The sequence below is a fragment of the Acomys minous genome (genome assembly GCF_964271855.1).
Source record: "Acomys minous genome assembly, chromosome: 14".
In the NCBI taxonomy this organism is placed as follows: domain Eukaryota; kingdom Metazoa; phylum Chordata; class Mammalia; order Rodentia; family Muridae; genus Acomys; species Acomys minous.
Genome location: NC_140496.1, coordinates 2,472,507 through 2,484,560, shown reverse-complemented (window position 1 = coordinate 2,484,560; position 12,054 = coordinate 2,472,507). Strand labels below are relative to the sequence as shown.

The 12,054-nt window shown below is 51.5% G+C and overlaps 1 protein-coding gene and 1 long non-coding RNA gene across 4 annotated transcripts in view; one reads left to right on the top strand and one right to left on the bottom strand.

Moving 5' to 3' along the window:
* The window catches only part of SLC35F3 (solute carrier family 35 member F3), a 236,937-nt gene that overhangs the window by 140,359 nt on the left and 84,524 nt on the right, over positions 1 to 12,054 (top strand). The window contains exon 1 of one of the 2 annotated variants that reach the window (XM_084756623.1): positions 5,534 to 5,812. The exons of the other annotated variant lie outside the window; for it this stretch is intronic. Within the exon in view, the coding sequence (XP_084612749.1) occupies positions 5,737 to 5,812 (76 nt within the window). The 5' untranslated portion in view covers positions 5,534 to 5,736. Of the gene's footprint in view, positions 1 to 5,533; positions 5,813 to 12,054 lie in introns of those variants that run through there. 2 annotated transcript variants of the gene reach the window in all.
* Positions 1,452 to 5,399, bottom strand: LOC311583237. Of its 2 annotated transcripts, XR_014774426.1 has the most exons (4): positions 5,185 to 5,399; positions 4,778 to 4,884; positions 2,141 to 2,261; positions 1,452 to 1,635 (listed from the first exon to the last, which is right to left on the bottom strand). It is a non-coding gene; the product is annotated as an uncharacterized lncRNA (long non-coding RNA). The 2 variants fall into 2 exon arrangements; XR_014774427.1 differs by lacking the exon at positions 4,778 to 4,884.

Genomic DNA, 12,054 nt, shown 5'->3' with positions numbered 1-12,054 from the left:
ACATTACCAGAAGGTCCAAGCCAGCTCCTTACTTGAGAAATAGGAGTGCATCAGCAGCTCTGACTTTCAGGTAGCTTCCTCCTGCTTGTGGAGGTTGACTGTATTGTGTCCCCTTGGCTCGCCCTTGGAAGTAAGTACCAGTGGAGGGGTGGGTTCTGCGCGCCCAAGGATCGGATTTAGGTCAGTATTCTACAGCCTTCACAGAGGCGGCAGCCGAGGAATCTGAGCACAGGCCAGCTGTGGTCGATGAGTCACCCAGACACTGGCATCAGCTATTTCTGAACAAAACGGCATCGTATCTCCCTCCTCACCTTGAGGGGGGCCTTGGTCCTCAAACACACTTCCCTGAGATCAAGGCGGGAAGAGGCTGAGGGTGAAGCTAGAGAAAGTACTCCGGTGAGCTCTCCCCTCCAGGTGCCCTGTAGGCAGAAAAGAACAGCTCAAAAGAAGGGAGCGGACAGTTCCAGAAAATTCTAGAATTTGGAGTTGTGAGAATGCCCTCCATCCCTCCCTCCTGCCCTCTTTCCCTCCTTACTTTTATCTTCCTTCTCCCCTTCTTTGCTCCTCCCTCTTCTTTCCTCCTTCCCCCTTCTCCCTAACTTCCTTTCCATGCATTTCTTTGTGCTATAGAAACCACACAATGTGTTAGACTCTGGATAGGACATGGTTGCTCTCCCCCTGCTGTGCCCAGCAACAGAGACTGCAATGCCAGGGTGCTAGGTCTGACTGCTGTAAACACCCTCCACACTCCCTTTACTTTTTGCAGCTGCACCACAAGGGTTTTCTTTTCTTTTAATATTTATCTACTTATTATTTATACAGTGGTCTACATGTACACCTGCAGGCCAGAAGAGGGCATCAGATCACATTATAGATGGTTGTGAGCCAACGTGTGGTTGCTGGGAATTGAACTCAGGACCTCTGGAAGAGCAGTCAGTACTCTTAACCTCTGAGCCATCTCTCCAGCCGCCCCACCCCCCAGGAGGGTTTTCTTAGAGATGAGAGCTAAGCACAGATCTGGGGTCCATACCCCAGGGGTCCGGTTAATAAGAGCACTCTTTCTGAACTGATGCACAGCGCTGGAAGGAGTCTGTGGAAGACTGTGCTTTTCTTTCCCTATTGGGGAAAGACTTTTCACACTTCTAAGACCTAGTGTAGATGACATAATGCCAGTCTCTGAAAATCGCTCTTCAAGATGGCCGCCAGCTAGGTTCCTCACAGGGAAGGGAGGGAGTCCCAGGCCGAGGATGGACTCTAGAAGCTGGTGAATGCTGGGCATTCCACCACTATCCTATCTGCCTAAATTTCTGACACGCTCTCCCTCCACAGCCCGAGCTGGCCTTAAACCGATGACGGTGTCTTCACCCTCCTAAGTGACAGAGAGTTACAGACCCATGCCACCAGGCCCAGCTCCCAGGCAGCTCCCACATACCTGGCTCTGCCCCCCCCCAACAGGCCATCACCTGGCGCCCTCCTCAAGCACATGAAGTGGGGCCCTGACAAGGCTTCACAGAGCGAGCAGACAGCCTGCTCCAAGCCTGGCCTCTGCCTGTGTTCAGTGTGACCCCAGCTCTAGGCTTCAGGTCAGCACCAGGGTGAGGTGTTATCTCTTCACATGGGGCGGCTGTGGGCGATCTGGAGCACAGAGAAAGAGGAGTCAATTTGTTGGCCATGAAGAAGAAAGGGCACCAAGTGCTTTCTCTGGTAGCTCTTGTCCTTGACCTTGCACCAGACAGGAAGGGACACCCACATTCTCAGCGCTGGGGGTAAACACCTGCCCAGCACTAACCTGAGTTTCTCATCCAGAGTCAAGCCCTCTTCTCGACTGGACAGGCCAGTGCAGGCTCCACTTTGAAAGCTTTCAAGCACTGCACTCTGGTTCATCTGCTTCCTGGAGCCTCTTTAAGTGATTTTTTTAAAAGTACCGGTAACCACAAAAATAATTTGTTATTCTTAACTATTTAATTCTGTGAAGGACAGTGTTGATATTTCACAGTGAATTAATTGAAGTAGTCTGCCTGCCTTCCCACTCCTGAAAACCCTCCTGTGTTTAATTATTTTTAATTTTCAGCACACAAAGTAAAAGGCTTCACAGAACCTGCCATGGGCAGTAAGTGGGTAATAATAAAGAAATACTCACAACGGGAAGGTGGCTCAACAGGCAAAGCATTTGCCGTGCAAGCATGAGGACCTGAGTTCAAATCCCCAGAAGTTACATAAAAGCTGGACATGTGGCTTGAACCCCTGTAGTCCAGGCGCTCCTGTGGGGAGATGGGAGGCGGAGTCAGGAGGACATCGGGACTCACTCTGGCCAGCTAGCCTGATATACAGAGCCAGAAAACAACAAAGAGACACCACCACAAGCGAGGTGGGATGTGAGGACTGACACTGGAAATGTCCTCTGGCTTCTACCACACAAGTACTATGACACATGTATGCCAGAGTTTGCGCGTGCGCGTGCGCGCGCACACACACACACACACACACACACACACACACACACTGCACACATACAAACAAAACAATAAATAAAGATAAATTAATTCATCATAATCAGCACTTGCTTTTGCAGTGAGCAGATAGGATGGGAGAGAATAGGCATTCTAGAACTTTCCCATGTGGTGAAGGTAATACTTTAATTAATACAGCATTTATGTGTGGTGTGCATGTACACAGAGTGTAAATGCACCTACATGTGTGTTTCTATGTATGTGCATCATTTAAATGCGTACACATTTATGCATAAAGGTTACTCCATCTAACCTATCTGCCCCCCTCCCCCAGTTTTTAGTATAATACGGGGCTCACAGAGGTCCAAACTTATCCTTTTTAGTGTATAATTATTTTCTATATGTGGGCATTGAACCCAGAGACTGAAGCACTGATCTTTGTCCAAAGCGTTCCTTTCAGTTTCATTTGGGGACAGTGTCTCGCTAAGTGGCTCAGGCTGACCTTGATGTCACTCTGCAGCTCAGGCAGGACTCCACCGTGTGGTCCTCCTGCCCCAACGTCTGCCTGCCACCATGCGGGGATAGTGTGCAGTTTGCTTCGCTTTTATGTGTATGTGTACCTGTGCCCCGTTGTGTGTCGGTGCCCTCAGAAGCTAGAAGATGGAGCCTGATTCCTGGAACTGGGGTCACAGAGGGTAGTGAGCCACCGTGTGGTGCTGGGAAGAAGACCTGGGTCCTCTGCAAGAGCAGCCAGTGCCCTTAACCACTGAGCCATCTCTCCAGCCTCTACTCTATGTTCTTGCTAAGTGTAAATGCATTTCTGACTGCGTAAAAACAAAAACAGGGAGGCGGCTACTTGTAGTAAGAGTCTGCATTCCCTGGACACACGGAAAAGGAAAGCATCCTGAGAGATGTGGAGGCTGCGACAATTCTCACCTTGAGGGTTGATTCCACACAACCCAAATCTTAGCTGGACCCGGGAGGTTATCGTGTTTATAGTTTTAGAAACTTTCCTTGAGGCACCTTTTTACTGCTACCTTTTCTTATACTCCGGATCCAACAGTCACACCAGGAGATGAAATGCAGAGTTACTGCGAGGACAGCCCAGTGACAGAGTGCTTGCCTGGCAGGCACAAGGGCCTGTCTCCATCCTCAGCACCCGGAAAGTGGGAGACCCTGTCTCAAAAGGACAAGCATGAAGTGGCTGGGCCTTCCCATCTCAATTGTGCACACACCTGTGTGTGCAAAGACCTGTGCATACAAACACCAGCACAAGGTGGAGAGGGGGATGGAACCCTGCCATGGCGTCTGCCCTTCCTGTTCCCGGAGTAGAACCTAGGCCAGAGTGAACGGAATGGTGGCTCGAGGTGACCACTTCTTGTTGTCAAAGCTGCAACTCAACCCAAGTGGTTAGCTTCCTTTAAGACATCCCCCCCAGGCTTTGGTAGTGTCCAGGATCCCTACGCCTCACTTCATCCCTGCAGGGGAGCACTACAGGGCACTGAAAACACACCCACGTTACTGTATCTGATGAAGAATAGACTTGAGGCATTCAGACTGTAACTCTGTCCTGAAACCGCCCCCCCCCCCCAGGCCATTCAGGCAACACGGGCGTGAGGCCACTCCTGAGCTGAGAGCCTGGTTAGAGACACTGCTTGGCCTTCACCTCAAACAGTGCCTCTCCATGTAAATCATTACTGTGCAACCCCATTTAATTTAATCTCTAAGTTTGTATCCAGAGAAGGAAATAGATTTGTACCATCACCTGTAGTGTGCGTCTTAGCCGGGCCTGAGTTCTCTGCAAGAGGGATGCAGAGGTTGCCACTAGAGGGCTCTGCAGGGACCTGGGAGCCTCTGCAGAGGTGGGAGGGGGGCCTTGAGGAGCAGTGGCAGGTGTGTAGATACTATTATTATGTTTATTGTAGCAGCTCAGGAGGGCAAGTCAAGAGAAGCCACTTACTCCGGACACCTGGGCACAAGCAGGTGGCAGCTGGTAGGAGCCCACCTGTTATGGTGGGGTGATAACTCCCCCCTCCAGCTTACCCTGGTGGGGCGATACCCCCCTCCAGCTGTATCAAGGCACCTGTTACCCTTATGGAGATGATAATGATGTCATACAGTGCGATATCAATTCTGAGACAGGCTCATTAACTCTGGTAATAAATAGTAGGAAAACCCATCCAGGGACAAGCCTCGAGGTTTGGGCCGTTACATGGGACTCTTGGGGTTCGGAGGCTGAGGGAAATGTGAGTCCACCGGCAGAGGCAGGGCAAATAGTAGCCAATAAACACCACTCAGGACTAGGTGGCTTTGCAAGGACATCTTACCGCTTTTAACAAGCATCATTAGCCTAGATGCTTGTAGTCTTTAGAGGTGGGCACAGTGTCTAGAACATTCTTCTTGATCCCCAGGAGTTTAGCTTCTCAAGCCTTTTCTTTAAAAAAAAAAATTAGTATTTATTTACGTATATATGTTATCTGACTGTATGTGCACCATGTGCATGCAGGTGCCGGCAGGAGCCAGAAGAGGGCGTCAGGTCCCCCGAAACTGGAGTTACAAGCAGTTGAGAGCCACCTCCTGTAGGAACCCCTGTACTCCTAGCAGCTGAACTGTCACTCCAGGCCTCAAGCCTTTGCTTTGACTTTGTATTTTCTTCCCGGAATAGAGCTATTCTCCCGGCCAAAGAAAATAATCTTCTAGCTCTCCTGAAGGGAAGCCTCCACCCCAACCTCACCTTCGCACTCTGGGTAAAAACTCAGGTCTGCTCCGGCCCAGGCAGAGCCAACCACCTACATGGTGGTTAAACTGGTGCAACACAAGCGCTTTACTGTCCAAGGTCTCTCTCAGATTCGCTTGCCGGCTGGCAAAAGGGCTCCTGGAGAAGGAGGGGGCCAGAGGCCGCAGTCAGGACACGGCGAGGGAGGGAGCAACCGTGGGCAGCAGGGCCGGGCGTCCCGGGGCGGGGGCGGAGCAGGTGAGCCGGACGGGTGGGCGTGGGGAGTGCACTTGTACGTGACGTTGGAGTTTGCAGCAAGCCGGGAGTAGGAGGCTGTGCGCGCGTGTGTGGAGTGCTTGCTGCGCGGCCAGGAGGATGTGCGCGGCGGCGGCTGCGGCGGCGGGGCGGCCACCGCAGTGAGTCGCGGCAGCGACAGGAGCGGGCTGCAGCCCGGGGAGGGGGACCCGGAGGCGAGGGCCAGCAGGAGGCCGCGGGCCTGGAGAGGCACACCAGCCCGGCCCCAGGATGTAGGCGATCGGCGGCGGCGCTCCTGCTGGCGGCCGGCTCACCATGAAGAAACACTCGGCCCGGGTGGCACCGCTCAGCGCCTGCAACAGTCCGGTCCTGACCCTCACCAAAGTGGAAGGTAAACGCGCGCAGCCGCGTGGTGCTGGGGTGGCCGGGCCTGGGGCTTCTGTCCCTGACCCGGAGGGACACCTGGCTGCTAGTGGGGCGGGGGAGGCAGCTTCGGGACGCTGCCCGCAGTGCAGCTTGTCGCCGCCGCAGGCAGTGGGGCTCCTTTCTGCACCCGGAGGGAGCTCTTAACAGCGCAGTGAACCTGGTGGCTCTGCGCCGCTGGGTGCCTTTTCTGAAGGTCCCAGTCTTGTGCCTGCAGGGCAGAAAAGAGCCAAGTGCTATCCAGTGAGCTTCTCAATCTCTCTCTCTCTCTCTCTCTCTCTCTCTCTCTCTCTCTCTCTCTCTCTCTCTCTCTCTCTCTCACACACACACACACACACACACACACACACACACACACACACACACACGAGAGTGGGTGACCCGAGTGGGGAAGCATCTCTCTGGCACTCCACCCCAGGAGCCCAGAGGTGAGGCCCACCGCTCCTGGAAGCTAGCGGGGACCAGCACCTGTCTGGCTGATTGCAGATGAGGAGAAATTGACAGGTGTCGGGAATCCCCACAGCGGCCTGTAAACAAGTTCTTATTTGGGCCTGATGGGGATGAGAGGGGCTCTGAGAGGGCCCCAGAAAGTGTTCCTGCTACCGCCTGTCTTTCCTTCAGCACGGAACCGCCCCCAGTCGGGGGATGTGAGAGAGAAGGGGCCACGGAGGAGGGTTGTGAGTTACTCAGACACAGCTGCCATTCTGCCGGCCTGAAAGAGGGAGGACCTTGCTTTCCAAGCCAATGTGTCCTTAGCTCCCAGCTTCTCATGCGTGGTAGGCGGCGGCAGAAGGAGAAACTAACCAACATGATCAGAAGTAGAAAGGAGCGCCCCTCAAGGGTCCAAAAGCCTCCATCCAAGTCTTTGCTCACTGGGGTAGGCATGGCTCCAAAGACTTGCGTTTCTGCCCACATGCTGGGTCAGGCCTTCTATAGGTCTGTGATGTCCCGGAGTCCACCTGTGTGTTCTGTGTATGGTCTAGCCTGAGGACTAGCAGGTCTCAATCCATGGGTCGTGACCCCTTTGGGGGTTACATGTCAAATATCCTGCATATCAGATATTTACTTAAGGTTCACAAGAGTAGGAAAATTATATTTATGAAGTAGAAATGGAATAATTTTGTGGTTGAGGGGGGTCAGCACAAAATGAGGAACTGTATTAAGGGGCCCCAGAATTAGGCAGGTTGGGAACCACTATGCATGCTAGACAGAGGTTGGTGGGTGTGTGTTCCCAGCTCCACACTCTGTCCATCCTGCTGCCTGAAGATGAGGCCCAGGAAGGTGGCAGACTGGTCCAAGACCTGCAGCTGCTATATGGTAACATAAGAGGGGGTCATGCACTGTGGGGACCCCAAGTCATCCTTTTTCCCCCCAAGAATGGCATTTTTCAGTGACCTGCAGATCCTTGTTTCTCTCTCTCTCTGTGACTGTCTCCTGCCTCAGCGACCTAGTCTCACTACTGATAATCTACATCCGAGATCAGCAAAACAGCTTGCTTTCCCAGGGATGGTGGTGTTCTTGGCTTCCTCCCATGTGAGTGAAGGGGGGACCGAAAGCTGGAGCGTGCACTCAGGAGCTCCTCCACAGAAGCCAAACACTTCCACCCGCTAGAAAGGCAGGTTGGCTCTCCAGTGCAGCCACAGGCAATCTCGCAGCAGCCCTCGCCAGCTTCGGGGAGGCCTCGCAGCAGTAGCGAAGTTACAGTGATGAAGTATAGTAAGGAAATGATTTTATATCTCAGGGGTCACCACAACATGAGGAAGTGTGTTAAAGGGCTGTAGCATTAAGAAGGTTGAGAACCACTGTGGTAGACAGAGGTTGTTAGGTGCTGTGTGTGTGTGTGTGTGTGTGAGAGAGAGAGAGACAGAGAGAGACAGAGAGACAGAGAGAGAGACAGAGAGAGGGGGGTGGGGTGGGGGGGGACTGTGTATGGCTAATCCCCCAGGCACAAATCCACTAACTTGTTCCACAAACATCTTCGGCATCTCTGCATGAATAAGACAAGCAGACAGACCTACTTACATTCACATAACATACTTTTTCTCTACCTGGCTATCCTGACTAATGCTTTTTGTTTAGTTTGATTTGGGGTATATTTTTCTGAACTATTTACATATTGTGTGTTTCTTTGGGAGTTGTTGCGTCATTTTGTTTTGCCTTGAATGCACAGGGCAAGGTGGTCTCCATCCCGGGGTTGTTTGCGCATGAGTGGTAGGTAGGCTACGCGGATGGAAAGATGCGAGCAAGGAATATTTATTAGCTTGTGGCATGTGTCATCCGAGGGGAGGCAGGAAGGCACCAGCATGTGGTCTGTATAAAACAAGAATAGAAAATGTGATGCTTGGTTGAACTCAAAGGCAGCAAGATGGACAAAATGATTTCATTACTCAAAAAATACTTTATCTGTCTGTACTTTCTGTCCTGTAGATGCTGAGAAAGACTCTGAAAGTGAGAAAAAAGTGAACAATGCTAGCTAGCTTCATTATCTTGAAAGAGATATAAGAGTAGATAAATTATCAGATCAAAGGTAAAAAAAAATCTGGCACAGAAGTAAGAACAAAATGTCACAGAAAAACTGAAAACTGAAGAAGTATTCCTGGGGAGGAAGACTTCTGAGGAGGGGAGATCTTTCTGGAAGGGAAAGCTTCTAAGGGTCAGGCTTCTGAGGTCAGGCTCCTCTGAAAAGTCCAGATGAGAAGGCCTGGCTGAGAGGACACCTTCCTGGTGAGATAGTCTTCTTCTGAGGAGGCTGAGGGTGAGGTAGCTTCTCTGAGGAAGAAGGAAGAAGGCTTTCTGAGAAGCAAGCCTTCTCTGAGGAGAAGGCATAGAGAACAGGCCTTTCTGAGGAGGACTTCTGAGGAGGAGGTGGCCTTTCTCTCTGAGGCAGAAGTCCTGAGGAGGTGGCTTTTCTGAGGGGAAGGCATGAGGGGGCAGGTGTTTTTTAAAAAAGACCCTCTAAGGAAGACTTTTCAATGAGATATTCCTGTAAGGAGGCCTTTTTGAAGATACTAGAGGCTTTTCTGAGATTGCCCAAGGAAAACAACCTTCTAAATAGATCTTTCTGAAAATGTAGCCTTCCTGAGGAGGGAGATCTAAGGTAGAGAGGTGTGATCACAGAGGCTCTGGAATGTAAGATAGTGTGTTGGGCAGAGGGAAGGAGAAGCCGCTACAGCAGAGGCTGTATATACAGCAGTGTATACAGGCGTGTGGCGGGAAGAGGCAGAGGAAACAATGTATACAGGCTTAGTGGGAAGAGGCAGAGGAAACAGTGTGTACAGGCTTGGCGGGAAGAGGCAGAGGAAACAGTGTGTACAGGCTTGTGGGGAGAGGCAGAGAGGTGGGGCCGCTTCTGGCTGGTACAGGCTCCCATCACTTCTCACAGTGTATCTGGTTTTCATACTGCTTTTCCTGGCTTTCCTGTCAGGAGATGCTGGGTATTGATCTACAGCATGTCTCTAGTAGAGCAGCAATTGCTGCAGTCGTCTATATTCACAGGCAGCTAAGTCGTGGTCAATAGCATTACATGTGATGGGAATTAATAGTTGAGGACAGTACAGTGAAGTCCCCTAGGAGGCCAGCCGTTGGCGTTGTGGACATGGGAAACACTTTGATGCAGGAGGGACAGAGCCTAGTGACCCACCCTCTCATGGCTGAGCGAGTCAAGGTCCCGGAGCAGATTCTCTTGTGTAAATCGGGGGTGATGTGTTTCCTTTAGCAATGACAATAGTAGTTATTTTATGTGGTGCTGGTGAGGTTTTTAGCTTGGTTTTCAGATTTTTGCAGTTAACTGCTTTTAATTTTTTTGTTTTGTTTTGTTGGTTGTGAGGTTTTTTATGGTTAGTTGTCTTGTGGGGGGGTTCAGGGTGTTAATCTGTATGTGTGCATGCGCGCGTGCACGTGTGTGTGTGTGTGTGTGTGTGTGTGTGTGTGTTTGTGTGTACGTGTGTGTACAAGGCAAAGACGAGCCTTAAGCTCATGTCCTCAGGTACTATCTACCTTGTTTTTGTTCTGTTTTGTTTTGTTTTGTGCACCTGTCTCTCTTTTGCCCGGGCCTCACTGATCTGACTAAACTAACTGGCTAGTGGGCCCCAGGGATTCCACCCCTCAGCACTGACATTACAATTGAGTCCCACCACTTCGCCCAGATGTATTGTTTATTCTAACACGCGTTCTAGGAGACTACACTCACTTCCTCCTGTTTGCATGGCGAGCACTTTGCCGACTCAGCATCTCCCAGCCTAGCTGTTGTTTCTTTGTTCTGTTTTGCTTGAGTTTGGTTTTGAGGTGTGGTCCTGCTGTGTATCCCAGGCTAGCCCGGAGCTCATGATCTTCCTGTCAGAGCTCCTTTGGTGCTGAGGTTATAGACATGCCTTGCTGTCTGTGCTATGAGAGATGAGTGGAGGCCGATCGTGTTACAGATGGTGGCCCACAGGAGCTTGTTCTACCTGCCCAGTTCCTCCTATAGAAAAGGCGAGCACTGTCCCATCATCTACAAACAAGGGGCCCGGGGCTCCCAGGACCATTCATGTGAGGTCACAGAGTTAGAAAGCAAGGGAGGCTTGGATGCAGATGCCAAAGACAGGAGCAAGAATTACATGAGCTTGAGGCACTCTGTGGGTACTTGGTGAAAGTGTGCTCCCTGGGGGCTCTCACTCTGGTGTGACTCAGTGGCCTGGGTCCCCATGCAGGCCCCCAGGCCTGATGGCTACTGGTGCCTCTGCCCCCAGGAGAGAGGGCGGGGATCACAACTGCCCCAGGGCAGGTCTGGCTGGTGATCCCTACCACTGAGGATATTGAACAACTTATGAGGAGGCACAGTCATTTCAACTCACAGCTAAGAAGATTTGGTCTATGGCCTTTTGACCTCGTGCACTAGAGCAGAGCGTCCTAGCTGCAGGAGTCTGCCATGGGTGACAGCTCACGTCAAAGCAAGTGGAAAGAAACTGAGTCAGGATGTAGCAAGGTAAACCTCCAAGTGTCTGTCCCACACAGACCTGATTCTTCCCCCTAGACACCATCTCCCAGGGCTTCCAAAAGCTCCCAGAATAGTCCCACCAGCAGGGGCTAAGCTTTCAAAATATGGACCTGCGGGGATATTGCATATTCGAGTCATAGTACTGGGGAAAACCTCATGCTCAAATGCTCAACACTGATAACTTTGTAGGTCTAATGCTTCAGAGTCAGTATGAGTGGGTTCTTGGCAAAAGGTTGGTCAGTCCAAGGCCAGAAATATCCAGGATAAGGACAATTATGTGATAACCAAGTGTATTATCTAGCATATGGAAGAATTTCCAAGCTTGTGGGGATGTCAGGTTTGTATGCATGTGAACGTATTGCCTGTTGATGGGCTGGGAGAGGCTCGGTGAGTGAGAGGGTTTGCTATGTAAGCACAATAGACAGCGAATTCAACCCCCCCCAGTACCCACGTAAAATGCCATGTGTGGCTGTTTGCTTGCCTGTACCCACAGAGCTGCGCGGAGCAATGGCAGGAGGGCTACTGAGGCTTGCTGGCCTCGCTCCTAATTCGACTGAGAGACCTTGTGTCAGGGGACTAAGGTGGAAAGTGACAGGTCTGGAATCCAGCATCCTCTTCCATCGGACCCCTGCATGCACCTATGAGAACACGTGAGCAGCCGCCACCATACATGCACCACGTGATAAACACACAAACAAGGAAACAAATATTATCCTTTGAGAACTTTTTCGTTTCCATGGAAGAAGTATAAAATGGGGCATTTCAGCAAGTGCGGACTCACTTCTTCCTGAGAGTGACGTGACGTAGGGCTCACTCTTGCCGCCATTCCCCCTTCTCTGGGAAAATGACACCAGCCAACAGGACCGTTTCCTGCCAAGGCCAGACATGACCTGCATATCCTCCTCCGGCTTGCAATGATGGGTACACATGCATTCACTTGCCCAGGCCGGAGTATGGTTGGGGTGGCGTGGACAAGAATGTGAGTTTTGTCCCTGGGTGTCACAGGAGTAGGTTGTAAACAGTGTTGTGGACACAGGAAGCCCCAGAGACCAGAAGAGAGGGCACGTGGTGGCCACAGCTTAGGTTTACCGTGGATCCAGGAGAAGGAAGAGAGAGCCGAAAGCAGATGCTGAGGCAGCCAGGGTAGTGGGCTCCGTCGGTGGAGAGCACTGAAGCAGGCATGTTGAAGAGGAAGGGCAGGGTAAGAATTTGGTGAGAACAGCGGGGACGCTCAG